At 37.1% G+C, this 27,354-nt stretch overlaps 2 protein-coding genes across 2 annotated transcripts; both read left to right on the top strand.

The window, feature by feature from the left end:
• Window positions 1–4,816: 4,816 nt before the first annotated feature.
• LOC132903559 (uncharacterized) lies at window positions 4,817–6,615 on the top strand. The gene is made up of 2 exons (XM_060952138.1): window positions 4,817–6,538; window positions 6,603–6,615. Exons 1-2 carry the CDS (start codon window positions 5,037–5,039, stop codon window positions 6,613–6,615), a joined length of 1,515 nt encoding a protein of 504 aa, XP_060808121.1. The 5' UTR covers window positions 4,817–5,036.
• A 1,011-nt stretch (window positions 6,616–7,626) lies between these two features.
• LOC132903558 (uncharacterized) lies at window positions 7,627–16,582 on the top strand. The gene is made up of 2 exons (XM_060952137.1): window positions 7,627–9,431; window positions 16,575–16,582. The coding sequence occupies exons 1-2, from the start codon at window positions 7,847–7,849 to the stop codon at window positions 16,580–16,582; spliced, it is 1,593 nt and encodes a 530-aa protein (XP_060808120.1). The 5' UTR covers window positions 7,627–7,846.
• Window positions 16,583–27,354: the final 10,772 nt, after the last annotated feature.

Raw genomic sequence — 27,354 nt, 5'->3', positions numbered from 1 at the left:
GAAGATCTAAATGTGTATAATATACACAACCCGATAACGAATCTAATATTTCATGAATATTTGGAAGGGGAAACTTATCTTCCTTAATAACATTATTAATTTTCCTATAATCTACTACCAACCTCCACTTTTTCTCACCTGTGGAATCTAATTTTTTAGGAACCAATAATATTGGACTAGACCACTCACTTTGACAGGGTTCTATAATACCTTCACTAAGCATTTTATCTATTTGTTTTTTAATTTCATCTTTTTGTGAATGTGGTAATCTGTACGGTTTCACGAAAATCGGTTCAGTATTTTGTTTAAGGTGTATGCTATGTTCATAAATATTAGTTGTTGATAATTTATCAGAAGGTAAATAAAATATGTCTGCATATTTCACACATATATTTTCAATAGACTTTTGCTCTTCCATATTAAGATAATCCAACTTTAATTCCATTAATAACCTTCGGGCCCGATCAGCATTTTTATTACATTTTCCAAAAGCACAACTTTGATAATCACTAGCTTTGTGAACTATAGGTTTTATTTCACTTAATGTCAAGTTCTTTTCTGTGGTATTTAAAATTTGTATAGGGATTTTACCGTTCTCAGGTTTTACTAATGCACTAGCTATATAAATGCCATCACAAATTTCAGAAGAACATACAACACTTTCTTCCGTCAACTCTGTATCAATATAATGTATAGTCTCACATCTGGAAGGAATATTAAACGAACACTGATTAGTTGTTAAGGGCATGACTATCTGTTTATTTTCGTTTGAATATAATTGTAGCGATTTATTTTTAAAATCCAGTGTCGCTCTATATTTATTCAAAAAGTCTTGTCCAATTATTCCATTCGCCCTACAAGGTAAAGAATCGAATACATAAAATTTCTGAGTAACACTGTTCTTCATAGATGGTATGAATAACTGTAAACAAACGTATCCAATTGCTCTAACTCTACCACCTATGCCGTCTATCTCTATGTGCTCTTTTTGGAGTGGAATATTTTGCTCTCTGACATGTTTATACTTTATAGCCGATATAGAAGCGCCGGTGTCGACTAACCAAGAATATGCGCAGTTGTTAGACAAATGTAATGTTACATGACAAGTATTGTTACTAGCCAATATTTGATGTTTAGTCACGAAAAAACTGAATATTAGAATTCGTATCAACCTTTCCTTCTACGTCATCACGTGAAATCATATGAACTTGATGATTATAGTTGTTTGTCCTACCTCGATAGTTTCGTCCAAAATTTCGGCGAGGAGTCGAACCTCTATAACTATTATCACGACCACCTCTATTGCGCCACACTCTCGCACCTTGGTTTCCTCCTCGTTGACCGCTAGACCCCTGTTGCATATGATTATACTGGGTGTACTTACCTCGATATACTCTCGGACCTCTATTGTAGTTACCACGGCCTCTAAAATTACGATTACCATTATTACGATAATTCCTCATTGTCATAATATTGTTGGAAGTCGATGGTGATGCGACATCCTCCTCTACCGCTGCTTGAACTGCATCCTTTAAGGATGTAAATTTCTGTGCTAAAATAATAGTGGAAATCCTACGATTTCGCAATCCTTCAGCAAACTGTCGAATAGCTTGATTTTCGTTTATACTTTTTAAAGCTTTATACTTTTCCGAATCTCCTTGTGATTGCGAAATTGTAAGATTGACAAACATCTCTGAAAGTTCTTTTCCATAATCTACAATCGACATCTCATTCTGTTTTAACGATAATAATTGTTTCTGTATCGCTGTTGCTGATTTTTTAGCTAACAAGCACGATCTCATCGCAAGTACTAAATCGGCAATAGTGTCATATTTATCATTTAAAAGTAATTTTGCACTTTCTGACAACCTACTCCTCAATACAAAAGTTATTAATTTTTTCTGTGATTCACTATCTAGTGTTTCTGCATAATACTCAATAGTGTCAATGAGGTGTTTTGTGTTATTTTCATCATCATTCATAACAGGTAATAAACCCAAAGCAACTTTATGGTTAAATTTCTCCATTGTAACTATCTTTCTATCAATTTTACACAAACTTTCTATTTCTTTAAATAAATCTTCAAATAAAGTACAATGTTTACACAATAATTCGTAATCCTCACTTGTTAAATCATTCAACTTCTCATTTATCTCCTCTAATACCTGCTCATATTTTAATTTTATCTGTTCAGCTTCTCTTAATTTCTTTTCAATAGTTTCTCCTATTCGTTTAGAAGGTCCTATTTTTATTAAATAAGTACGTATACATAATAATTCCTTATATATATCATGAATCAATTGAGCCATAACAATCAAATATAAGAGCTTACCCTTAACTAGTGTTTACTTATCGTCCATCCATACACGGAGCCTCATCGCGTTACCCTCTACACTGCACTTTATTTTGTTAGATATTTATTATAAGTAATGTTCTTTCTCTTCTTTTATGATTGAATTCATTTCTTAAAAGGTCCTTATTTATTTATTTTTTATTTATTTTTATCACTTCACTTTCACTTTTTATGCCGACACTTGTATTGTATTGCACTATTTCCGCATTTTGCGTCTTAGACCTGCTCGACCTTATCTGCCTCACGTCGTCCACGCCATGACCTCATCAGGAATGACTCTCTCTTATTTGTTTGCCTTATCTCCTCTCTAATCCACTTTCTGTGGCATCTTTTGTAAAAATGGTATATGACCATGCACACTCCGACAAATAGTATAACAAAAATTACACTGAGCATAATATTTGTTAAGCCCATATGTCGCTCTATCGTGGCTTGATTTAAAGCTCCACCACCAGCTGCATTTTGCGCCAAAATTATTTCCTCTTTAGTTTGAGATGCGCCCATTATGACGATTTTTAATATCCACTTCACACGTCGACAGATAGAGAACAAAATTTGCACTGCCCATTCTGTACTTAGTAGCCTTGCACTGTAGCACCGAGACGAAATCCGAAACTACACGTGCCAAACCGACACCAAATATGGCAGGGTCGCCATGTAAAGGTGGTGTGTTAGGAGACTAATTGATAGACCGAATGATGAGTTAATACTGAATTATATTTCATACAAATCACTTATAAATAGGGTTACATTGTCTTACCTCTACACTCCAATTGTAATAAAAGCTAAGATTTTTATTCAAAAACTATGGACATCAGGTTTGAAATGGGATGAAAAACTTACGCCTCAATTACTAACCGAATGGGTCGCATATAGAAACGAGCTTTTATTAATAAAAAGTTTCGAGATACCCCGATGGATGAACACTCGAAAGGATGATACTTCTGTTCAGCTTCATGGATTTTGCGATGCATCGAGTGAAGCATATGCCGCAGTTGTCTATATCCGTGTTATTGATAAATGTAGTAATATTAATGTAAACCTTGTTACTTCTAAAACAAAAGTAGCTCCTATCAAACAACTGTCAATACCCCGATTAGAACTTTGTGGGGCAACACTACTTTCTAAATTATTAATAGAGGTAGCTGATACTTTAGGTATTCCAAAGCAACACATTCATGCGTGGAGTGATTCTTCAGTTGTACTTGCATGGCTTAGTAGCCATCCAAGCCGGTGGAAAGTATTCGTCGCTAACCGTGTAGCAGAGATTTTAGGAAGTTTAGACAGATCTCAATGGTCTCATGTCCAATCAAAATATAATCCTGCGGATATTGCATCGCGTGGAATTATGCCGTCTGACATTTCAAAAATGAGACTGTGGAAGCAAGGACCAGATTTTTTTTTTTTTTTTTTTTTCTTAACTTCCATGTTAACTGTAGTCGTGGTGAATAAATGAGTTGTTTGGTCCTCGGTATCACAGGTCCCACTCCGCATGAAGGTTGTTCTGTGGACTGTAGCTCCTGATCACTGGGGACAGGGGTCTTGATACGGGCTGGAGAGAGAGAGAAGGCTGCATTGTGCTGGGTGGGAGTAAAGGACAAACATCTCGCCTCTTCATTTTTGTCAGTTCAGATACAAGACAGCGATGCATCTCTTCAATTTTTTGTGTGCTTTTGCTGATGATCCCCGCTAGGTCTTCTGTGCAGGGCTGAGTGCTTGTTGAGGGAATGGTCTGAGCTGGTGAATTTTCCCTAATGGTTTTGATAATTTCGCTTTTGAGAGCTTGGACATTGTAGAAGTCAACTGCCGTCTCGGACGAGTGGATATTAAGATGTTGTTGTGCCCAGTGGGCGTTCGCATATTTTATATACGTCTGGTTAAACGAGTTCCAAGCTTGTATGGGATCTGAGATTTTAAGAGAGTCCCAACTCGCAGGGAATGCTTCGGGGTTGGTTTCGTATAGACTATTGATATACAGGGGCCTTAATGTCCAGACAAATAATCTCCTGGGACAGTGGACTCTGGGAAGATTGGGAAATTTCCTATTAAATTCTGTTTCCTCATCCTCACTTTGGATGAACCTCAGATAAGGGTCGCCGATAGGGTCCTCATCACTGTTTTCTGGGTCCTGGTATTCGCCTTGACAATCCATTTCGGCCGAGTGTGTGTCTGGTTGCATGTCGACGTCGGCATCTTGAGTGCCCGCTGGAGATACATGAAAGTTAACTTCTCTGGGAACTAAGCCGGATGTAGATTCACCTGCGTTCTCTCGTTGAAGACTTGAGAATAGGTTTTGGTGGATATCTTTGGATTCAGTGACTTCCTTTGCCTTTTCCTCGAGATATGCTTTCATATAACCCCTTATAGCCTCGGCTAGGACATTAGCTTTGCACTTGTTGAAGTGTTTAACTGCTTCTTGGTCCTTCAAAATTATGTCTACGAAATTTATTCCATCCATTATAACCATAAGGGGGTCCTCAGCAGAGTATTCTCTTGTAAGTTCTGTCTTGCTCTGTTCTACTCCTAGTCTGATTTTTTCGAGGCTAGCAGTCGCCCTGGACTTCCTCATGATTGGTTTTTTGGGTGTCGATTTGCAAGGGTGGGAGTTGTCCCGCTTACTGTCTTGGGACTTGTTTGGAGGTGTGATGTTTAGGTATTTGCTGAATATCTCAGTCTAAATCATATGGAGATTATTCCACCTGAAAAACATAAAAGCTCCAAAGGTTTTTATTTACCACATTTTGCTGTGGTGCGCAACGATAGAAGTACAACAAAAGTACGTATTGTCTTTGACGCATCGTGCCCAGGATCCAACGGTGTTTCTTTAAATCAAGACTTATTGGTTGGTCCCACATTACAGGATGACTTGAGACATATTTTAATGAGATGGCGGGCACATCCTGTATGTATTTCTTCTGATATTGTGAAGATGTATCGTCAAGTTCGTGTATCTTCAGAAGATGTTGATTTTCAGCGTATTCTTTGGCGTGAAAATTCTGCTTCTGAGGTACAACATTATCGACTTTTGACAGTTACATTTGGTACATCGTCAGCTCCATATTTAGCAATTCGCTCATTACGTCAAGTAGCTTATGACGAGGGTGTTCATTTCCCAATAGCTGCAAAAAAAGTGTTGTCAGACTTTTATGTTGATGATTTGATGTCAGGATGTGAAAATTTTATAGAAGGTCAACAGCTATATACTGAAATGAAACAATTGCTTAGAAAAGGAGGGTTTGAATTACAAAAGTGGACAAGCAATGATAAAAATCTAATGAAGTGGATAGAAAACGAAGAAAAACTTGGAGATAAAAGTATGAAAGAGCAAATAAAAGATAATAGAAACAGTGAAGACAATGATAATAAAATTGCAGAGGAAGAGTCTAAGACAGAGACACCAAAGTTTGTTGATAAATCTGATTCGATTACTAAAATATTGGGTCTTACGTGGGACAAATGTAACGATACATTTAAATATTTAGTGCAGTTGCCGACAATTGAAGAGCCAATCACGAAACGGAAAGTGATCTCAGATATATCACGTCTCTATGATCCATTAGGTTGGCTTGCTCCAATTGTAATAAAAGCTAAGATTTTTATTCAAAAACTATGGACATCAGGTTTGAAATGGGATGAAAAACTTACGCCTCAATTACTAACCGAATGGGTCGCATATAGAAACGAGCTTTTATTAATAAAAAGTTTCGAGATACCCCGATGGATGAACACTCGAAAGGATGATACTTCTGTTCAGCTTCATGGATTTTGCGATGCATCGAGTGAAGCATATGCCGCAGTTGTCTATATCCGTGTTATTGATAAATGTAGTAATATTAATGTAAACCTTGTTACTTCTAAAACAAAAGTAGCTCCTATCAAACAACTGTCAATACCCCGATTAGAACTTTGTGGGGCAACACTACTTTCTAAATTATTAATAGAGGTAGCTGATACTTTAGGTATTCCAAAGCAACACATTCATGCGTGGAGTGATTCTTCAGTTGTACTTGCATGGCTTAGTAGCCATCCAAGCCGGTGGAAAGTATTCGTCGCTAACCGTGTAGCAGAGATTTTAGGAAGTTTAGACAGATCTCAATGGTCTCATGTCCAATCAAAATATAATCCTGCGGATATTGCATCGCGTGGAATTATGCCGTCTGACATTTCAAAAATGAGACTGTGGAAGCAAGGACCAGATTTTTTTTTTTTTTTTTTTTTTTTTTTTTCTTAACTTCCATGTTAACTGTAGTCGTGGTGAATAAATGAGTTGTTTGGTCCTCGGTATCACAGGTCCCACTCCGCATGAAGGTTGTTCTGTGGACTGTAGCTCCTGATCACTGGGGACAGGGGTCTTGATACGGGCTGGAGAGAGAGAGAAGGCTGCATTGTGCTGGGTGGGAGTAAAGGACAAACATCTCGCCTCTTCATTTTTGTCAGTTCAGATACAAGACAGCGATGCATCTCTTCAATTTTTTGTGTGCTTTTGCTGATGATCCCCGCTAGGTCTTCTGTGCAGGGCTGAGTGCTTGTTGAGGGAATGGTCTGAGCTGGTGAATTTTCCCTAATGGTTTTGATAATTTCGCTTTTGAGAGCTTGGACATTGTAGAAGTCAACTGCCGTCTCGGACGAGTGGATATTAAGATGTTGTTGTGCCCAGTGGGCGTTCGCATATTTTATATACGTCTGGTTAAACGAGTTCCAAGCTTGTATGGGATCTGAGATTTTAAGAGAGTCCCAACTCGCAGGGAATGCTTCGGGGTTGGTTTCGTATAGACTATTGATATACAGGGGCCTTAATGTCCAGACAAATAATCTCCTGGGACAGTGGACTCTGGGAAGATTGGGAAATTTCCTATTAAATTCTGTTTCCTCATCCTCACTTTGGATGAACCTCAGATAAGGGTCGCCGATAGGGTCCTCATCACTGTTTTCTGGGTCCTGGTATTCGCCTTGACAATCCATTTCGGCCGAGTGTGTGTCTGGTTGCATGTCGACGTCGGCATCTTGAGTGCCCGCTGGAGATACATGAAAGTTAACTTCTCTGGGAACTAAGCCGGATGTAGATTCACCTGCGTTCTCTCGTTGAAGACTTGAGAATAGGTTTTGGTGGATATCTTTGGATTCAGTGACTTCCTTTGCCTTTTCCTCGAGATATGCTTTCATATAACCCCTTATAGCCTCGGCTAGGACATTAGCTTTGCACTTGTTGAAGTGTTTAACTGCTTCTTGGTCCTTCAAAATTATGTCTACGAAATTTATTCCATCCATTATAACCATAAGGGGGTCCTCAGCAGAGTATTCTCTTGTAAGTTCTGTCTTGCTCTGTTCTACTCCTAGTCTGATTTTTTCGAGGCTAGCAGTCGCCCTGGACTTCCTCATGATTGGTTTTTTGGGTGTCGATTTGCAAGGGTGGGAGTTGTCCCGCTTACTGTCTTGGGACTTGTTTGGAGGTGTGATGTTTAGGTATTTGCTGAATATCTCAGTCTAAATCATATGGAGATTATTCCACCTGAAAAACATAAAAGCTCCAAAGGTTTTTATTTACCACATTTTGCTGTGGTGCGCAACGATAGAAGTACAACAAAAGTACGTATTGTCTTTGACGCATCGTGCCCAGGATCCAACGGTGTTTCTTTAAATCAAGACTTATTGGTTGGTCCCACATTACAGGATGACTTGAGACATATTTTAATGAGATGGCGGGCACATCCTGTATGTATTTCTTCTGATATTGTGAAGATGTATCGTCAAGTTCGTGTATCTTCAGAAGATGTTGATTTTCAGCGTATTCTTTGGCGTGAAAATTCTGCTTCTGAGGTACAACATTATCGACTTTTGACAGTTACATTTGGTACATCGTCAGCTCCATATTTAGCAATTCGCTCATTACGTCAAGTAGCTTATGACGAGGGTGTTCATTTCCCAATAGCTGCAAAAAAAGTGTTGTCAGACTTTTATGTTGATGATTTGATGTCAGGATGTGAAAATTTTATAGAAGGTCAACAGCTATATACTGAAATGAAACAATTGCTTAGAAAAGGAGGGTTTGAATTACAAAAGTGGACAAGCAATGATAAAAATCTAATGAAGTGGATAGAAAACGAAGAAAAACTTGGAGATAAAAGTATGAAAGAGCAAATAAAAGATAATAGAAACAGTGAAGACAATGATAATAAAATTGCAGAGGAAGAGTCTAAGACAGAGACACCAAAGTTTGTTGATAAATCTGATTCGATTACTAAAATATTGGGTCTTACGTGGGACAAATGTAACGATACATTTAAATATTTAGTGCAGTTGCCGACAATTGAAGAGCCAATCACGAAACGGAAAGTGATCTCAGATATATCACGTCTCTATGATCCATTAGGTTGGCTTGCTCCAATTGTAATAAAAGCTAAGATTTTTATTCAAAAACTATGGACATCAGGTTTGAAATGGGATGAAAAACTTACGCCTCAATTACTAACCGAATGGGTCGCATATAGAAACGAGCTTTTATTAATAAAAAGTTTCGAGATACCCCGATGGATGAACACTCGAAAGGATGATACTTCTGTTCAGCTTCATGGATTTTGCGATGCATCGAGTGAAGCATATGCCGCAGTTGTCTATATCCGTGTTATTGATAAATGTAGTAATATTAATGTAAACCTTGTTACTTCTAAAACAAAAGTAGCTCCTATCAAACAACTGTCAATACCCCGATTAGAACTTTGTGGGGCAACACTACTTTCTAAATTATTAATAGAGGTAGCTGATACTTTAGGTATTCCAAAGCAACACATTCATGCGTGGAGTGATTCTTCAGTTGTACTTGCATGGCTTAGTAGCCATCCAAGCCGGTGGAAAGTATTCGTCGCTAACCGTGTAGCAGAGATTTTAGGAAGTTTAGACAGATCTCAATGGTCTCATGTCCAATCAAAATATAATCCTGCGGATATTGCATCGCGTGGAATTATGCCGTCTGACATTTCAAAAATGAGACTGTGGAAGCAGAGACCAGATTTTTTGAGAAAGGTAGTCATAAATTACAATGGAGATGATATAACATATGATACAAATACAGAAGAAAAAGGTATTAAAATATGTCAAGTATTAACAAGTATAGATGATGATGTTATTATATGGGAAAGATTCTCATCATTAAGGAGACTTCTAAGAGTTATATCGTGGTGCAGGCGATTTATTTTGAAAAGCATTAATAAAACCAATGAAGGTCCTCAATGGCTAACTAATGTAGAATTACAACAAACATTACATATATACGTAAAGCAATGCCAAGTTCGAAGTTTTTATGAAGATATTGAAAGTATAACTAAAGGAGGAACAGTTAAAACAAAAAGCAAACTTAAACCGTTAAATCCTTACCTTGACGATGATGGACTTTTACGTGTTGGTGGGCGGTTGGATAGAACAGCTACTTTCTTGAACGTAAATAAAAGACATCCAATCATTCTTCCGGCTAAAGCTCATTTAACAAACTTAATTATAAAGGATACGCACGAACGAACTATTCACGGGGGTATTCAAATTATGATCAATCATCTTAGAACAAAATACTGGGTTATTGACGCTAAAAACCAAGTAAAGCATTATATTCGCAATTGTGTTATTTGTATTCGATATGCAAGTCAACGTAGAGAGCAACTGATGGGACAATTGCCAACAGCCAGAGTTACACCAATGAGACCTTTCAAAAGAAGTGGCGTCGACTATGCTGGTCCTATTGCTATAAGAACGTCCAAAGGGCGTGGTCATCATGCATATAAAGGGTATATTTGTTTATTCATCTGCATGGTGACTAGAGCAATCCATCTAGAAGTAGTAAGTGACCTTACTGCTCAAGGATTCATTGCTGCCTTTAAAAGATTCGTAGCTAGAAGAGGACATTGCGCAGAGCTTTTTAGTGATAAAGACCCGTCTCAAAGTTGTGTATTTTACCTATAGCTAAATAGAAATTTGTGGTATTTTTTTTATCATTTACACTGATACACATGCACTTCTATTAACCTTTTCTTATGAATTAGTAGGTTAGTTTCTTTTTGTTATTTTTACTTTCGTTACATTTATGAAGATTTGATTTTTGTTAAGTAAAACATTAAGTTTAAAGATAGCATAGTGAATGTTTTTAACATCTCATTCATTGTTTTATGGACATAATGTCCATGGTGGGCGGAATGTCCAAGCATAAAGTTTTGTTGTAAGTTTATGGACTCTTTTGATTTTTGGCATTGTTCGGTTGCTATGGTTTTTTATCTTTGTTATTAGTTGGTAAGATGGAGGAATAATTTTTTCTTTTTTAGTTCGCCTAGGACACGGTATTTTTATTTAATTGGACCCTCATTGAACATACTTAAGGTAGTGGTGACATGAAGAGCTTGGGAGGACTACCAGGTACAGTTAAAAATTCAATCACGGCTTAATCCGAAAACAGAAATTTATGTAAAGGCTTTTGTTTTGAAGCAAATCACATCATATATTCCTAATAAAAAATTACGACCGTACCAAATGTTAAAGCACTAAATAAAACTAGGATCTTTGTAATGAACTCGAAAATATATAATAATTGATCTAACAAACCATCTTTTTTAAGTACATAATATGACAACCAAAAATCAAGATATTTTCAAATTATATTGTCATTATGCTTTTTTATAATTTTATACGTATCAATGAGGTTGCACTGAACATACCGCCCGCCAAGGACCTCGTTGCAGGTCCTTCTACTACCGCCCGCCATGAGGGGATGCCACAAATATCAAACACTTACCTATTTAAACAAAACTTAAAATAATAATAATTGCTTTAAATGCAATAAACAACTGAAGTTATGCATTATTTTTGAACTAGAACACACGAGTAATAACTTAAAACTTAATTATATAGGTACAACATAATACTAAGTTAACAAAACCATGAACTTCTATAACAGTGATTATTTTCATATTTAAATTAAAACAATATTATGTTGCTATCCAATTGGACCAAATAAAAGCCAACCTAACTTCGTACACTGCGCTACAGGCGCTCCAGGTGGGCCTCTCAAAATGCCTTCTTGTACTATTTCGCTCATCACATCTGCACCGAGAAGCAAGTCAATATTATTGGGGACTGAATACATGGGATCCGCAAGAGCAATATAATTTAGTTCGGGCCAATTAAACGGTCGTAATTTTTTATTAGGAATATATGATGTGATTTGCTTCAAAACAAAAGCCTTTACATAAATTTCTGTTTTCGGATTAAGCCGTGATTGAATTTTTAACTGTACCTGGTAGATAGTATATGATATGTGATATTATATATAGTATGTGATAGCTGTTTATTGGCTAAATCTTGCCCACTCGAGTCTGATATTATAACACTGTACAGGGATGACACTGGAAATATGATGTTTAATGATTATTTATTACAAGAAATTACTCAAGTCACAAGCATGTCTACAGATGGAAAATTGTTAGAAATTTTAGAAAAATTAAGTGAGACATCTAATCACAACAAGGAAAAACATAACAATATAAGCAAATTAACTGAAAAATTTGTTTTGAAAAAGTTCGATAACAAGATCATCAACGCCAATCAATGGTTGCAAAATTTTGAAAGTGAATGTTTAAGATTCAATTTAGATAGTGACACAGAAAAATTTAATGCTTTGAAATTATTTTTGTACGATCCAGAAAGTGACTGGTATGAGTCTATGTTAATTAAACACAGTTTGAACTCACAGTGGAAAATATGGAAAGCAAGTTTTCTAGATACATTTGCAGATAAAAGTTGGGCCTCTGTAATCTATGCATTGACTTATAAACATATTAATGGCTCGTTATTGGAATATGCACTGAAAAAAGAGAGATTATTACTAGAGTATAACAAGGATATTGATAACAGAACACTCACTGACTTGATTGTCGCAGGATTGCCAACTTTTATAAGAAGTAAACTAGATAGACAAGAAGTGACAAACCCAACTTTACTTTGTAGCATGTTACGGATGCATGAAGATCAAAATAAAACTGTACAAAAGAAGATCATTGAAAATAAAAACATTACAAGATCGGAAATAGAAATAAAAAAGAAGACACCATGTCAAGTATGTTACAAGATTGGAAAGAAGAATAGATTTCACTCTGAAGATTTGTGCTGGTTCAAAGAAGACAAGAAGGAAAGTATAAAACATTGCAAGAACCTGACGTTGGAGATTGATCAACTTCAGAATACAAAAAACTGAACATTCCACCACTAATAGAAGTTGAGGTTATACTGAATAATACGCTGAAATGCACAGGTATTTATGATCCCGGTTCTAATATAACCTTAATAAATTCAAAATTAATAAAAGTAAAAAATTCAAAACTAAATTACTTTGAAAATAAATTCAACACAATTGGTGGTGGGGGAAAAACAACAGGTTTGATAAAATTGAATGGAAATATACTCAATGTTGAAGAGGAAATAAATGCATTTATTTGCAATGATAAAAATTTCTCTCATGAATTGCTTCTAGGACTTGACACAATAAAGAAATTTGGGTTAACCCATGATAGTAATTTAAACATCCAACTTCAGAAAAATGACAGCTCATGTGCTGAAAAATTTTACAGATTCACTAAAGAAAAAAATGAAATCCATAAAATTCAAAGCGAAGAATGTGAAACCAAAATGTTGAATTATGAAATAAATTTCAATGAAGGCATATGTGTTAATAACTTCGATATAGACAGTACTCATTTGGAAGATGATCAAAGATTAATAATAAGAGCATTATTGGATGATTATAAACACATATTTGCAAAGGATAAATATGATGTTGGCCGAGTAAAAAATTACGAAGCATTCATAGACTTACAAGTGGAAAAATATTGTTCAAAAAGACCATATAGATGCTCCTTGGATGATAAAGAAGAAATAGAGAGACAAATTAGTCAACTACTTAAGAATGAATTGATTGAAGAATCTTATAGCCCATTCGCTGCACCAGTGACATTAGCGTTCAAACGGGATGAAGGAAAAAAATCAAGATTATGCATTGACTTCAGGGATCTGAATAAGATTATTCTTCCACAACCTCAACCTTTTCCTCTTATAGAGGATCTAATGGTTAAAACTGTTAACTGTAAGTTTTTCACTACCCTTGACATAAACTCTGCTTTTTGGTCAATACCATTGAGGATCAGTGACAGAAAGAAGACAGGTTTTGTTACACAAGAAGGTCATTATCATTGGAATTGCCTTCCGTTTGGACTGAAAACATCTCCAGCAATTTTCCAAAGAATCCTCACGAATATAATAAGAAAACATAACCTGTCGAATTTTGTGATGAACTACATAGATGATATTATGGTATTTTCGAAAACTTTTGATGAACATATGGAACACCTATCAAAACTTCTAGATGCAATTGCTGAAGAAGGATTCCGTTTGAAATTAACAAAATGCAAATTTGCAGCACAAACAGTGAAGTTCTTGGGCCATGTAATCAAAGGTAATACAGTAACACCTCTGAAAGATAACCTCAGATCTATATCAGAATTTTCAGCACCACAAAACAAAAAGCAAGTAAGACAATTTCTGGGAAAAATTAATTTTTACAATAAATATATTCCTAACGCTGCAATAACTCTTGATCCGATACACAATTTACTAAGAAAAAACATTAATTATGATTGGTCAGAAGAATGTGAAAGAGCTTTCCAAACAATAAAAAAACATTTATGCTCGGCTCCTATTCTGGCTATTTTCGATCGAGAAGCGCCGACCTTTATTTATACAGATGCAAGTATAAAAGGAATTGGTGCAATACTGAAACAAACACAGAAGTGTGGAGAAATCAAACCAGTAGCATACTTTTCAAAAAAATTGAATGAATCACAAAAAAAAAAGAAAGCCATATTTTTAGAATGTTTAGCTATAAAAGAAAGTTTAAAATTTTGGCAACACTGGCTAATAGGTAACTCATTTACAATTTATACGGACCACAAACCTCTGGAAAATTTGAACATAAAGAACAGAACAGATGATGAACTAGGAGACATGACTCATTACTTATCGCAATATAACTTTGTTATAAAGTACAACCCAGGTCGAAATAATACAGAGGCAGACTGTTTAAGCAGAAATCCTGTGTATGAAAGCCATGAAAACCAAGAAGATAATTTGAAAACAGTAAATATTATACAGATGGATGAAATATTAGATGACCAAAACAAGAATTCAAATATTAAGAATAAGAATGATTTTATTATAGAAAATGGTATATATTACAAGCAGAACAAAAAGAAGAAAAAAATAATTTTGTCTGAAGATTACAGTAAGATACTAATTAAAAAGGTGCATGAGCACTTCTGCCATATAGGAATAAATCAGATTGAGTCAAAAATAAGACCTTTCTATACAGCACCAAACCTATTGGATAATATAAAATTAATCTGTCGTCAATGTGAAGTTTGTATAAAAAATAAAACAAGATTAAACAGGAAATATGGATTTTTGTCACAATTGGGACCAGCAGAAAAACCCTTTCAAATAATGTCTATAGACACTATTGGAGGATTCGGTGGAAACAGGTCTTCAAAAAAATACCTACACTTGTTGATAGATCACTTCACACGATATGCTTATATTTCATGTTCAAAGACTCAGCTGGCTAAGGACTTCATAAAACTAATAGATAAAGTGGTGAAGGAGAACAAAGTAGAGGTACTACTTTCAGATCAATATCCAGCATTGAACTCAAAAGAATTTAAAAACTATTTAAAAGAACACTCAGTTGATTTAATTTACACGGCAGTTGATTCTCCTTTTTCAAATGGTCATAATGAAAGGTTGAATCAGACTCTTGTGAACAGGATTAGATGTACTTTGAATAGTAAGGAACATAAGACAGCTTGGACGACCGTGGCAATGGATTGTGTGAAAACCTACAACTCCACAAATCACACAGTGACGGGTTATTCACCTCAATATCTGTTAAGTGGAGAATCCACTGATTTACTACCAATGAACTTGAGGAAAGAACAAATGAAATTTAAAGATCTGGAAAAAGACCGACATATAGCATTTCTCAGATCAAGAAAATCTCATGAATTGAACAAAGCCAATTTTGACAAAAACAGGATAGATTACAAGTTTCAAAAAGGCGATATGGTTTATGTAATGGACTGTAATAGGTTGAACAGATCTAAAATGGATGAAATTAGAATCGGTCCTTTTGAGATTGAAAGTATGATATCAGATTCGCTGTGCAGAATCAACACTGGAAAGAATAAAAAGTCATTAGGGCTTTACCATATAACAAAGCTAGTTCCTGTTTGATTGCAAAAATTAACTCCAGTTAATTTTTCTTTGGGGGGGGGGGACATGTAAGCTTTGTTTGTTTATTTAGCCGCTTAGGGTGGCGCTGCAATCGTGACGTTAAAATAGAAGAGACAGTGAAATGACAGCCGGAATGTCGATTGTTGATGATTTAGCATTTTATAATTGTAAGAAATAAATGGTGTATAAATAACGTTGAATTGAAGTGATACAGTGTCGATCTACTAAGGATTGGAAGTAAAAAACCTTTAATTGTCGATTTTTCTATTTTAGGTCAGTAGATCATAATTTGATATTGTAATATGAGTAAGTTCATACCCACCTATGTAACCTAATTTTATAATAATATTAAACATTTCTATTTTAGATAAATCAAAATTGTGCGTATTATTACTCCAATACCATATAACATATTATATGTGTAAACCTTAAACTGGTTTGTAACAGCCCTACGTTAAAACAATGTTAGTACATACCTCAGACATTTTGCAATATTTGTTTTCCATTTTGTGGGATCTTTTTTCTTCTTTCGTGCAAACTTATTATTAACACGCGTGGGGTGCACCTCCATGGCCAGTTTAACCGAACCAACCGAAGTAACGCTTGTGATAGGTTGTCACTCACAGATTACTGTTTTTGAAACTTATCGTCAGTATATTGCTGTATTTGATACTAACACAGTTTTTGAAGTTCAATTTTTGGTTGTAAATTGCTGTTTTTGATACAATGTTATTAAATAAGGAAAGAATATTCTAATGGAACAGTGTTGCCCTATATATAACTTAATTTTCGTTAAAATGACAGATTGCTGTTTTTGATTCTATACGACTCAAATGTTTCCATTTTGCTTGTACGTCTTTACCTAAAAAAAATATAATGTATTTAATAAGCCATTCATTTGTTACAGATTTTTAGCAACAGGCAACAATTTTGCATGATTTACATTACCAGTTTTTATATGGAGTAACTACTATACATTACATAATTAAACAAGTCTGTGACGAAATATGGGATTGTTTCAATTATATCTTTATTTTACTTGTGACTGTACAAAATCTGTACTAATTATTATTGTATAAAAATGTGACATTAAAAAAATATAAAAAAGAAAAGCCCATCTGGCATGATAGAGACCAATACTGTTGAATGAGTTTCTTCCTGCGTTTCTTTTTAGCAGTGGTCTTTCCGAAATGCTAGTAGTTCATAGCTTTGAGATTATTATTATGGTTTAAATAATTTAAACGTCTTATTTCTAAATAAATGCTTTTGACTTTGATCAATCTAAAGATATCTATACTTTAAATTAAATTTTTAAAGAAATTACCTAACTTAAATAATTGTATTTTATTTTGTATGTTTGAATATAGTCAATAAATATAATTAGAAACATGTTGATATTTCTTTTGTACCTTTCAATTCTGCTAGTAGTATTTTGAAGCTCTGCCATTTTCTCAGCTATCTTCTCCATTGCTGTGGAGGTCCTAATAGCTGCCTCTGCTCGCATTTGTGCGGCTGATACAAGGGCACGTCTTGCAGCTTCCGACGTCATAGAAGGCTCACGCCAATGACGCCGGCGCCGCGGCGAACGTTGTGTAGGATTTACAGGTGGATTGGGAGTGGGAGACCGAGCTCGAGGATCTTCGGAAATAGGTTCTTGTAAATGAATTTGTTCTTGTACTACGGGTGTAGTTTCTATGGGTGTCATTGGGTTAAGTTCTATATTTGGAAGCTCAATGGATAGAATGGACTGGGTTGGGTGTAGGATTGAATGCGAGCAGCTTGGTTGTGAGGCAACAATCAATGGAGGCTGTAATAGTTAAAAGACAAATTGTATTTTAAATAAATAAAATTGTTAAATATCTTTTTGTTTAGTTTTAAAAATCCTTACTTCTTCAAATGGTTCCACTCGGATGCCTGGTAAACCCTGACCAAAATTGGTTTTGGAAAAAACTCACTTTATTTCCATGGTGACGCTGAAGAGTCGAATATGAAAATGAGCCATAAGATTAAAATAGGCCTCACCTATTATGGCTCGCTCGATGAAAGTTTTTTATTCGTCATTTAAAACTAACATAAATCTAATTTAAAGTTTGAAACACTTGAGTTGGGTTTGTTTACATTTCAAATTTTTATATATTAATATTCATCTCTGTAAGATAATTTATAGTAAAAAGAAAATGTGTTCTGTGCATTGAATTGCATAACTTCGATGCTGTTCCATATTACATCATTTTTTCTTCATCTACATTAAAATTGTAGCCCCATTTTTCCTGCAAGTCCTTTAGATCATAAAAAAATCATACATCAAAGTATGTACAGAAAAAGGACATTCTAATGAAGGAAGATAGCAGAGTTTTTACACCTACTCGCAGAGGACGACCGCTTAATTCAAACATTGAAAATATCCTCCTCCTGTGTGATTGTTGCCCCAGCTTCTGAAAATAATCTTTCGCTTGGGACTGATGTTGCAACGATCGGGAGGTATGTTATTGCGATCCTAAAGAGTACAGGAAACAGAGATTTAATGTCTTCCCAAATTTCAATTGCATCCCTCTTTATCGGTGTTACAGGAGATGAAAGGTACATGTGGACCTCGGTTTCGCTGATGGAGCTTAGCGTAGGCGTAGCTGAAGAAGACAGTTTATTCTTGATGTTTTTGTGTGTTAACTGCTTGTGATACTTCAAGATATCAAATTCAACATCATCTCCAAGTTGATTGTGTGAGCGAAGCAAGGAATAATTTTTTTTTCTCCAAACATTTCTCGATTGACCTACTTTCTCAATAGAAATGTTCCATTCAGCGAGAATATCAATTAGTTATGTACATCGACGTGGGGCTTTCGGTCAACTCAAAAACACCCAAGGTCCCGCTGAGAAGTTGAGAGTTGTCCAAAAAATGTACCTATAGTAACAGTGTTACTGTGTTGGTGTTACTGTAACACCAACAAAAGATTTATTTTGCATGGTTTCTGTCCAAATGTCGTACGTGATACAATAGCTGGCAGAATTTGTGATATATATTTTAAAAGATGACTCATGGCTTCATATTTTCATCAATCCCTCGTTTTATTGTCTCCCGACTTGGTACCTTATGTAACGGACACACTTCTTTCATGAATTGTTTAAAACCTTTACCTTCTACAATGAAAAACGGTCTATTATCCATTATTATAAAGTTGGTAATAGCCTCAGTAATCTTCTTAGATTTTGCTCCATCCTGTGAGTTAAGGAACTCTCTCCCCGTAACCCCCTCGACCTCCACCCCCAACAATTGCAAGGATAGGGTGAAATAAAATGCAAAATTTAGAACATCTATATTTTTTATAACGTATTTAATGAAGAATGTGTACTAAAGATATGGAAGGACTATTTTGAAAGTTTATTTGAAAAAAAGGAAGGAAATAAGAAAGATTTCTGCTATAGCGAAGAAAAAGAGAATGAGATGGAAGGCGAAATTGAAATGTTCGAAATTGTGGAAGCACTTAACTGAAAGCGGGAAAGGCTGCTGGGTGTGATAGAGTGTCGGTCGAGATGCTTAAAGCAGGAAAAGGCGTAGTAGCTAGTCAGTTGTACTGCCTTTTCAATTTGTGTTGGAGAAGCGGCCGAGTACCAAAAGATTGGTGTAAGGCTGTTATCGTGCCACTTTACAAAGGAAAAGGGTCACAGCTGGACTGCAAAAATTATCGTGGTATAAGCCTGCTTAGCGTCGTCGGCAAATTGTATGCTAAGGTATTGATTAATAGAGTCAGGAATGAAACTGATGACAAAATATGGGATGCTCAAGTGGGATTTCGAAAGGGAATGGGATGTACTGATCAGGTCTTTTCCTTGCGGTGCATAGCCGAAAAGTTTTTGGCCAAGAGTCAAAAAGTCTATTGCACATTCGTAGATCTGGAAAAGGCCTATGACAGAGTTGAGAGGAATGAATTGTGGTCAGCACTTTCTATGCATGGGGTGAGCAGTCTCTTAATACGAGCACTGAAATCCTTATATGAGGATTCGAGTGCTTGTATCAGGATAAACGGAGCGCACACTGAGTGGTTTAAGATTGAGAAAGGCGTTAGGCAAGGATGTGTTGCGTCACCGTGGCTGTTCAACCTATTTATGGATAGCTGTTTGACAGATTTGAAAGAGTCTAAAAGTGGATTAAGGATGAATGAGTTACTCGTCAAATGTCTGCTCTATGCCGACGATCAGGTTATACTGGCGTCATCAGCGGAGGAGTTACAGGAGATGGTAAACTGTATGCATGAAGCTTTAAAAGAGAAAGGAATGAAAGTGAACGTAAGTAAAACTAAAACACTGGTTTTTGAAATGGAGAAAGAAATGACAGCATGTAATATTTTGATTGGAGGAGAAAAAGTGGAGCAAGTAAAAGAGTTTGTATATCTAGGATCAAAGTTTACATCAGATGGCAAGTATGATAGTGATATTGAAAGGAGAGTGAACGCGGGGAACATGGTGAATGGAGCTTTGCATGCCTTTATGAGCAGTCAGAAACTATCCAAAAAGGCTCGACTGGCTGTGCACAGGGGCGTGTTGGTCCCGACATTAATGTATGGGAGTGAAAGTTGGGTATGGCAAAAGAAGCATGAAAGCAGAATAAATGCAGTGGAAATGAGAGCGTTAAGGAGTATGATGGGTGTGAAATTGAGTGACAGGATAAGGAACAGCGTGATAAGGGAATGTTGTGATGTGAAAGAAGATGTAGTTACAGGAATAGAAAAGGGTATGTTAAGATGGTTCGGTCATGTGGAGAGGATGAATGAAAGCAGGTTGACTAAGCAGATATACAAGGAGAGTGTGGAGGGAAAGGTCGGAGTGGGAAGACCTAGACGAACGTATCTTGATCAAATTAAGGACGTCCTGGTAAAGGGTCAGGTCAAAAGTACCCGAAACCGCCGAGCTTGTATGAAGAGAGTTATGAATGTGGACGAAGCGAAAGAAGTATGCAGAGATCGTGGCAAGTGGAAAGAGGTAGTCTCTGCCTACCCCTCCGGGAAAGAGGCGTGATTTTATGTATGTATGTATTTAATGAATTCAATAATTTCTAAAAATGGGTCTTTCTTGCACTTAAAATTGTCCCTTCTCCACTGGAACTCCACAATTAAGTCTGAGAAATATTAACAATTCGTATAATTACGGTGGGGCAGCGGCAGAGGCAGACTTCCTCCTGGCGCTCTTCTCCGGAACCTTTTTCCAGGGCTCGTCATTTGGTCCAGGAGCCGGAGGCAGAGCGGATGGCCGTGACGCCGGCGCAGCCGTTACGGCTGCGTAGGATGGTGAGTTGGCCGACCTCGGTGACGACAGTGTCATGACAGAGACATATTTTCCTGTTCTCTGTTGTCCACTAAAAACAAAGTGTGTACAAAATTTATCTTGAAACAGATTTCTTAATATTGTTTTCGGTTTTATTTTTTATTTTTATATTCTTTACGATTTTTGTGTAATGCTAATTGTATGCATGCATCCCGTTACATACTTTTAATTAAATAACACAAAGTTCGTTAACACGCGTAGTTTTAAGTTATTATAATTCATATAATATTTACTTAATCGGCACTGTTTGGTCTATAATACTGTATACTGTTCTATAAGATATTTTATTTTGTACTTATGACTGTTTGTGCCAAAATAAATGAAAAAAAAAAAAAAAAAAAAAAAAGACAGTGGTGGAGTCGCCAACGGTACCGGCTCAGGCGCCGTAGGGGCAGAGTTCCCTTTCTTGCCCTTTCCCTTCCTACCCCGTTTGCCTTTGCCCTTTCTGGGCTTAGGTTCAGGGGTCGGTTGGGGGGGCGCCTTCCGCCATACGGCCGTACGGCTTGCCGGAATCGGCACCGGCACCTCCTCCACATCGGTGTCCGAGTCCGAGAGCATGTCGGCCACCGAGGCAGCCAACCTCTCACCCGACGTCTCTTTCGCCAGCGCACGGCGTTTATCGGCCGCCAGTGTGGGCCGCAAACTTTTCTCCGGCAGGAGAGGGTCCTGGAGCCCCTCAAAACGGGCGTCCAGTACAGGACCCACTGTGGTGAGAATGAGGCGGTGCAGCACCTCAGTCTCCTCCTGCCGGAATTCCGTCAGAGGGGCAGGCGCAAGGGCCGCCCGCTCAGGACGCTCACTCTAATAGCACTCTATTAATAGCAGCTCTGAGCTGCGCCACTTCTTTCTCAAGTGAGGAGACCTTTGATTCCATTCGCTCGCATATTACGCGCAGGCGCTCAGCCTCCCCACCTGTCGACCCGGAGCTCAGAGCCGACATGACCTTCTCTAGGGACGCTGCAGCGTCCTTCAGGCCCTTTTGAAAAGTACCCTTGAGGTTCCCTGAATGGGCCGCAATTTCCCGAATAATTTTTATATTCGTTGCGGCCTGGTCCCCAAGGGTGCCCTTGTCGGCGGGGGATGTCGCCTGCAGCGTCTCCGCCTTTTTGGCCATCTCGGACGCTGCAGCGTCCTTCAGGCCCTTTTGAAAAGTACCCTTGAGGTTCCCTGAATGGGCCGCAATTTCCCGAATAATTTTTATATTCGTTGCGGCCTGGTCCCCAAGGGTGCCCTTGTCGGCGGGGGATGTCGCCTGCAGCGTCTCCGCCTTTTTGGCCATCTCGGCCACGGCCTTTTCGGCCTCGTCGCGCTTTGCCGCCACTAACTCCCGACGGGCGTCAGCGGACAAAGTCAACTTCGGCCGACCACCTTTTTTTGCCTTCATAATTGGCGCCTTGGGAGCTTTCGGTGCCGGCATTTCTGCACTGGTACCATCCTCCCCCTCACGGCCCCTTCTTGGAGCCCGCTGCCGGGGTTGCTCCTCGAACAGACTCTCTACGCTCATCCATTCCGCATCGGAAAGTGAGCCAGCCTGCGGCGTCAGAATTGAGGGACTTGCGTCCCTATGTCGGTTCTACTACTTTCGAAGTCCTTACGATACAACTTAAACAAATACATCGGTTTAATGGGAGAGATAAGTCCACCATTGTCCTAATTCTGTTTTTATTTCACTGTAAACTTTTATATACATGTTCTTTATAAATAATTCTGTATTCATTTTTACAAAAAAAGCTATTTCAAAAATGTACAAAGCAGGGAATGTTAGTAATTTAAGCTTTTTAAAAATAGGTTTGCAACTGTCTCTTGTACTCGCACATTGACCGTATACATCGTTTCTGTGCTTTGAAAATGTTTTCTTTTTCGGTGCAGTTACCCCAAAAAAAAATACCGTATCTAAGCACTGACGCAACAAGACCTTGGTAGGCTGTAAGCGTCGCATCCGTTTTTGCAGTTATAAGAAAGCCCAAACAAGCGCGTAAAGGGAAACGATTTATTTTATTATATAAAACCGCCCGGTTCCATCCCTCGGGTCCACTTTGTTGATGATGATGTCTCAAATAAATTATTCTTCTAAATTTCTTGAAAGAAATTGAAGATGAATTTTCCATTTACTTCTGGGTTTCTTCTTACTTATCTGATTTGCAAAGGAATCCCACCGCCGTCACCGGTTGGGTTCTGGTTGGCCCTTGTTTCTGCCGCAGGAATCTTTATCAACGGTTCTGGATACCACTCACAGTAAGTGAGAGTTTAATTTGAAAAAAGCAAAATTGCTTGTAAACTTGGACACTGGTTTTATTTACTGAGAGACTATTACAAGTAATGTGGACGTTGAAGTTACATATCTATCATTATCAATAACTACGAGTACTTAAATAACTTACGTAGCTTTATTTTCTAACCTTCTCAGGTGAAGTATGTTCGTTACTCAATTTATGTAAAATGCGCGTGTCTGTATCTGCGTGTGCGCAGTAAGTCATGTACACATCTACCAAATCCGTCCAAGCGCAAATTTTATTTTCATATTTAATTTCCTTTTATTAAAAAATATTCCTTATCTCCTTATTAAGAGTGAAGGGTCAAAAATTACATACATGGTAAAACCATTAATTTGTTTTGTGTCATCTGAAAACAAAAAAAAAATACTTTAGATATAATTTTTTTTGTACTACGAGTATATTTTATTTCGTGTAGCTTCTGTTAAAGGACTACACTTATGAGAAAAGATCATGATTTGAACAAGGAAAAGATCAATTGGCTGTTCTTCCGTATGACCTGGAGGCAGTAGGTGGGCTATAAGGCCTCTTTTGCTTGCCACGAATGATGCCGTAGATATTTGAGAATCTTGTTTTATTTCAACTATTTTTGGGTATATAACGTAAGCATCTAAATGATTTCTTCAGCTTGGTCTCAAACTCATTTTTCGTCTTGACAAAATTCTTAATGCCTCGCTTTATTTTAATATGTTTGGTGTGCTTAATAAATAAATCCGACGCATATTATGTCACCTTATTTTTAATGTATCCCCACAAAAAAAGTCAAGCGGTGTGGGACCGCGGAGGCCATGCGATACGTCCTCCTCGTCAAATCCATTGTGGGAACCGGGCATAGAGGTGGCTGCGCACATCACGAGCGAAGTGAGCTGGAGCGCCATCATGTTGGAATATTAGGTTGTTTTCCATCACGAGATCAACCTACTCGTTTGTCACTGGCATTACCTTCAATTCCTAATTCAAGGTATTTTCTAGGAAATTTAAATAATTTTCGCCGTTCAGACTGTAAGGCAGAAAATATGGCCCAACGACAACATTCCGACTATTTCAGGTAGGTTTATTTCTTTCTATGTGTTAAATAAAACATTTTAATGTTTTGCACATTTTTTATTATTTAATGACAATCTATACATAGCAACGGTTACCATGGTGTCAATCACAAAGAGTAAATATGACTACATCATGGAGTTTGTCACCTAAGAGTAAATATATGACACTATGATTTCTTCAGTACTTATTTATTGTGTAATAAAGATTTATGCAATATAGTGATAGTTACTGATACATAGATAAGTCTTAGTTTTTTATTCAATACATACGTTGAGCCGGCGGGGGTGGTACATGTTCATGCCTTGCTGCAGCAGTAGTCCTCTGCTGCCTTCGTCCCCTTAACCTACTTCTGTCTCCTAGAAAAAGATAATTAGTATATTATATACTGTGTAATGTTTACTAAATTTTACTTTGAATGAAAACAAAGAAATTTATCGGAAGGTCCAGGTGTAGGAGGTACTTGTTCTATTATTGGCACAGGCATTGGAGATAGCCGCTCAACATTTTCTTGTGCAGGCTCACTAACATCCTGCGCCACATTACCTACTATATGGCAAACTCTAATTGTATTCTGAAAAATATAATATGTAGTATGTGTATATTTTAATATTGACAAAAAAACTGTGATGGTGGACCAATGAATGAAATTAAAGTCCTAAGAAAAATTGCCTTACACTGTATCCAGAGGTTCAATTTCTTCAGTAACAACATACTCCTCAATGCTCTCCACTGGATTCTCTTCATTCATTGACTCCTAAAATTTGAATTTTGATTATGAATTTATGCTTTATGAATTAATTCATTCACTAAACCATAAAAAATAAATAAATACTTTAATTGTCTTACATTTACTAATGCAAATGGATCTTGTCTGACATTAGGTAAGGGGCCAATATCTCTGCCTAGGATATTTGCAATCCTATCCTCAAGTGGCGTCAGGGATGTGGCAGTGCTTGGACCACCTCCTGTCGCTTGAAAGCTGGCATTAATGCTGACCAATTTAGCCCGCACCCGGCACTTAAGGTCATTCCAGACCTAAAAATTAAACATAGTAAGAAAATCTCCCTCAACATTTAATATAAGGGAACACTCTCTCCATAGTCTTGCTGATAAAGCCCGAGCTTCTTTTGACCAAACTCTTCCTAGAGCTAGGTCTTTGTGCTGTTCTGAATATTCAACGAGCTTCGCCAACTGCTCTATACTCGTTTGCCGGCGACGCTATGCGATTGCGAATCCATTTTTATTTCAAATCTTTGATTTTCACTTTGTAGAGACCTCAAAATGGAATTGTAAGCCACTTGTATCGGAAACCACTTGAAAACTTTTTAAGTTTTGAGCGTCTTGTTGACAAAAACTACCGGCCAAAGACATAACCATAGAGTTTATACGAGGAGCAAACTAGCTAAACTAGCTAGCAAAAGCTTAATCGATGCTCAATATACTCATATAACAGATATTTAAGCTAATGCAGCTCTACGGCAAGATATTTTAAATGTGTCGGAAGCACAATTCCGAAAAAGATATCGGCTCTCTACAGACCAATATTCAAGGAATTATAGCACAAACTCTTGTTAAAGTGAAATTTACCTACCTGAAGTGGGTTTAATGCAATATTGGGCATAGGACCAACATCACGCTCTATACTCTATGATGTTGGCCACCCTCTCTTCTAGGGGTGTTAGCACTATTTGTGCATTGGGCCCCCACCAGTGCCCTGTTGGGACACGTTTATTGTTGTTAATTTATGTCTGACACGACATTTCATATCGTTAATTGTAACTGGTTATGCATAGCATCCATGGCATTATGAATATGTCTTTGACGGTATGTTTAGTTTGCCAACCTGCACTGATATCAATTAGAATAATTGGTACTCACTTTAACCTACTCCTTGGGAAGCCTAGCAGGTCTTTCTGCATTGAGGTTTGTAGAGCATTGCTCCCACAGCCTCTTTGATAAGGCTCGCGCCTCCTTGCTCCGGAGTCTGCCAAGGGCTAAATCTTTATTGTCCTCGACAAACTCCAGCAGCAATTCCAATTGCCTAATTGTATTACTTCTGCGCCTTGTTGCATCAATTTTAGACTAAAAATATTGGTAAAAAAACACAATCAATGACTGTTGAAAAAATGAAAATTAAATTTACGTGCGATTTTGCATATTTTTTCAATTATGTGATTAATCAACAAATTCAGTTGTTTCCCTCTCAAATAAAAGTATCAAAATAATTATAAAACTTTTATTGACAGTTTTTAACAAAATAATTAGATAATTTTATTTTAAAGAAAATGAAACAATAGAACTATTCTGTCCGACTTATAATTATATAATCACAGCACTATTGTTGGCTAGTTCAATCAATAGAAAATAAAAACTAAAACTTATCAACAAAATTAGCTTCTACAAAACAGAAATTTAAATCACTGCACCATTTTTCGCTTGTTAATAAGAAAAAAATTAAGTGAAAACTTTGCAAGATCAAAAATTTAACAACAATCGTGTGGCTGGAACGGCACATAAATGCATACTCCGCAATAGGAACACCAAACATTTTGATGGTAAAAATATATGTCACTAGTATTATTTATGTTCAATATTAAATGTTCTTCATTTGGGTCGCAAGTCGGAAGACGCAGCGATGACCGCGCACCCAATGTGTGGCTTCGAGCCACGGCCACTCTACATCATTATGATATAGTAATATGATGTCCCCTCGTTCTAGGGGTAAACTAATATCTATTACAACGACCATTTTATTTTTAAGCTAATGCGTCTTAACGGTGACAAAAGATGCGGGGGGTTTGTTTTCGTGTCGATTCAGCGGGCTTTGAAGCCGGCGAGCGTTCTCAGCGATGTAGAGAAAACAAACCTACTTGTCAGAGTCGGGTGGGGTCAAGACGAGGTCTCTGGCGTACTGCTTGGCGTCGGACGGTCTGGCGTGGAGGGGCGCCAACTTCGGCATATATGGCAGAGGTGTATTTTGAATGATAAATAATGTAAATCAGCATACAATTTAATACTAACAAAGTGTCTCTTTATAATTTGTTTCTC

This window comes from Amyelois transitella, chromosome 28, assembly GCF_032362555.1.
Source record: "Amyelois transitella isolate CPQ chromosome 28, ilAmyTran1.1, whole genome shotgun sequence".
Lineage (NCBI taxonomy): Eukaryota > Metazoa > Arthropoda > Insecta > Lepidoptera > Pyralidae > Amyelois > Amyelois transitella.
The sequence above is the reverse complement of the archived record's forward strand: the minus strand, read 5'-3'. Positions and strand labels throughout refer to the sequence as shown.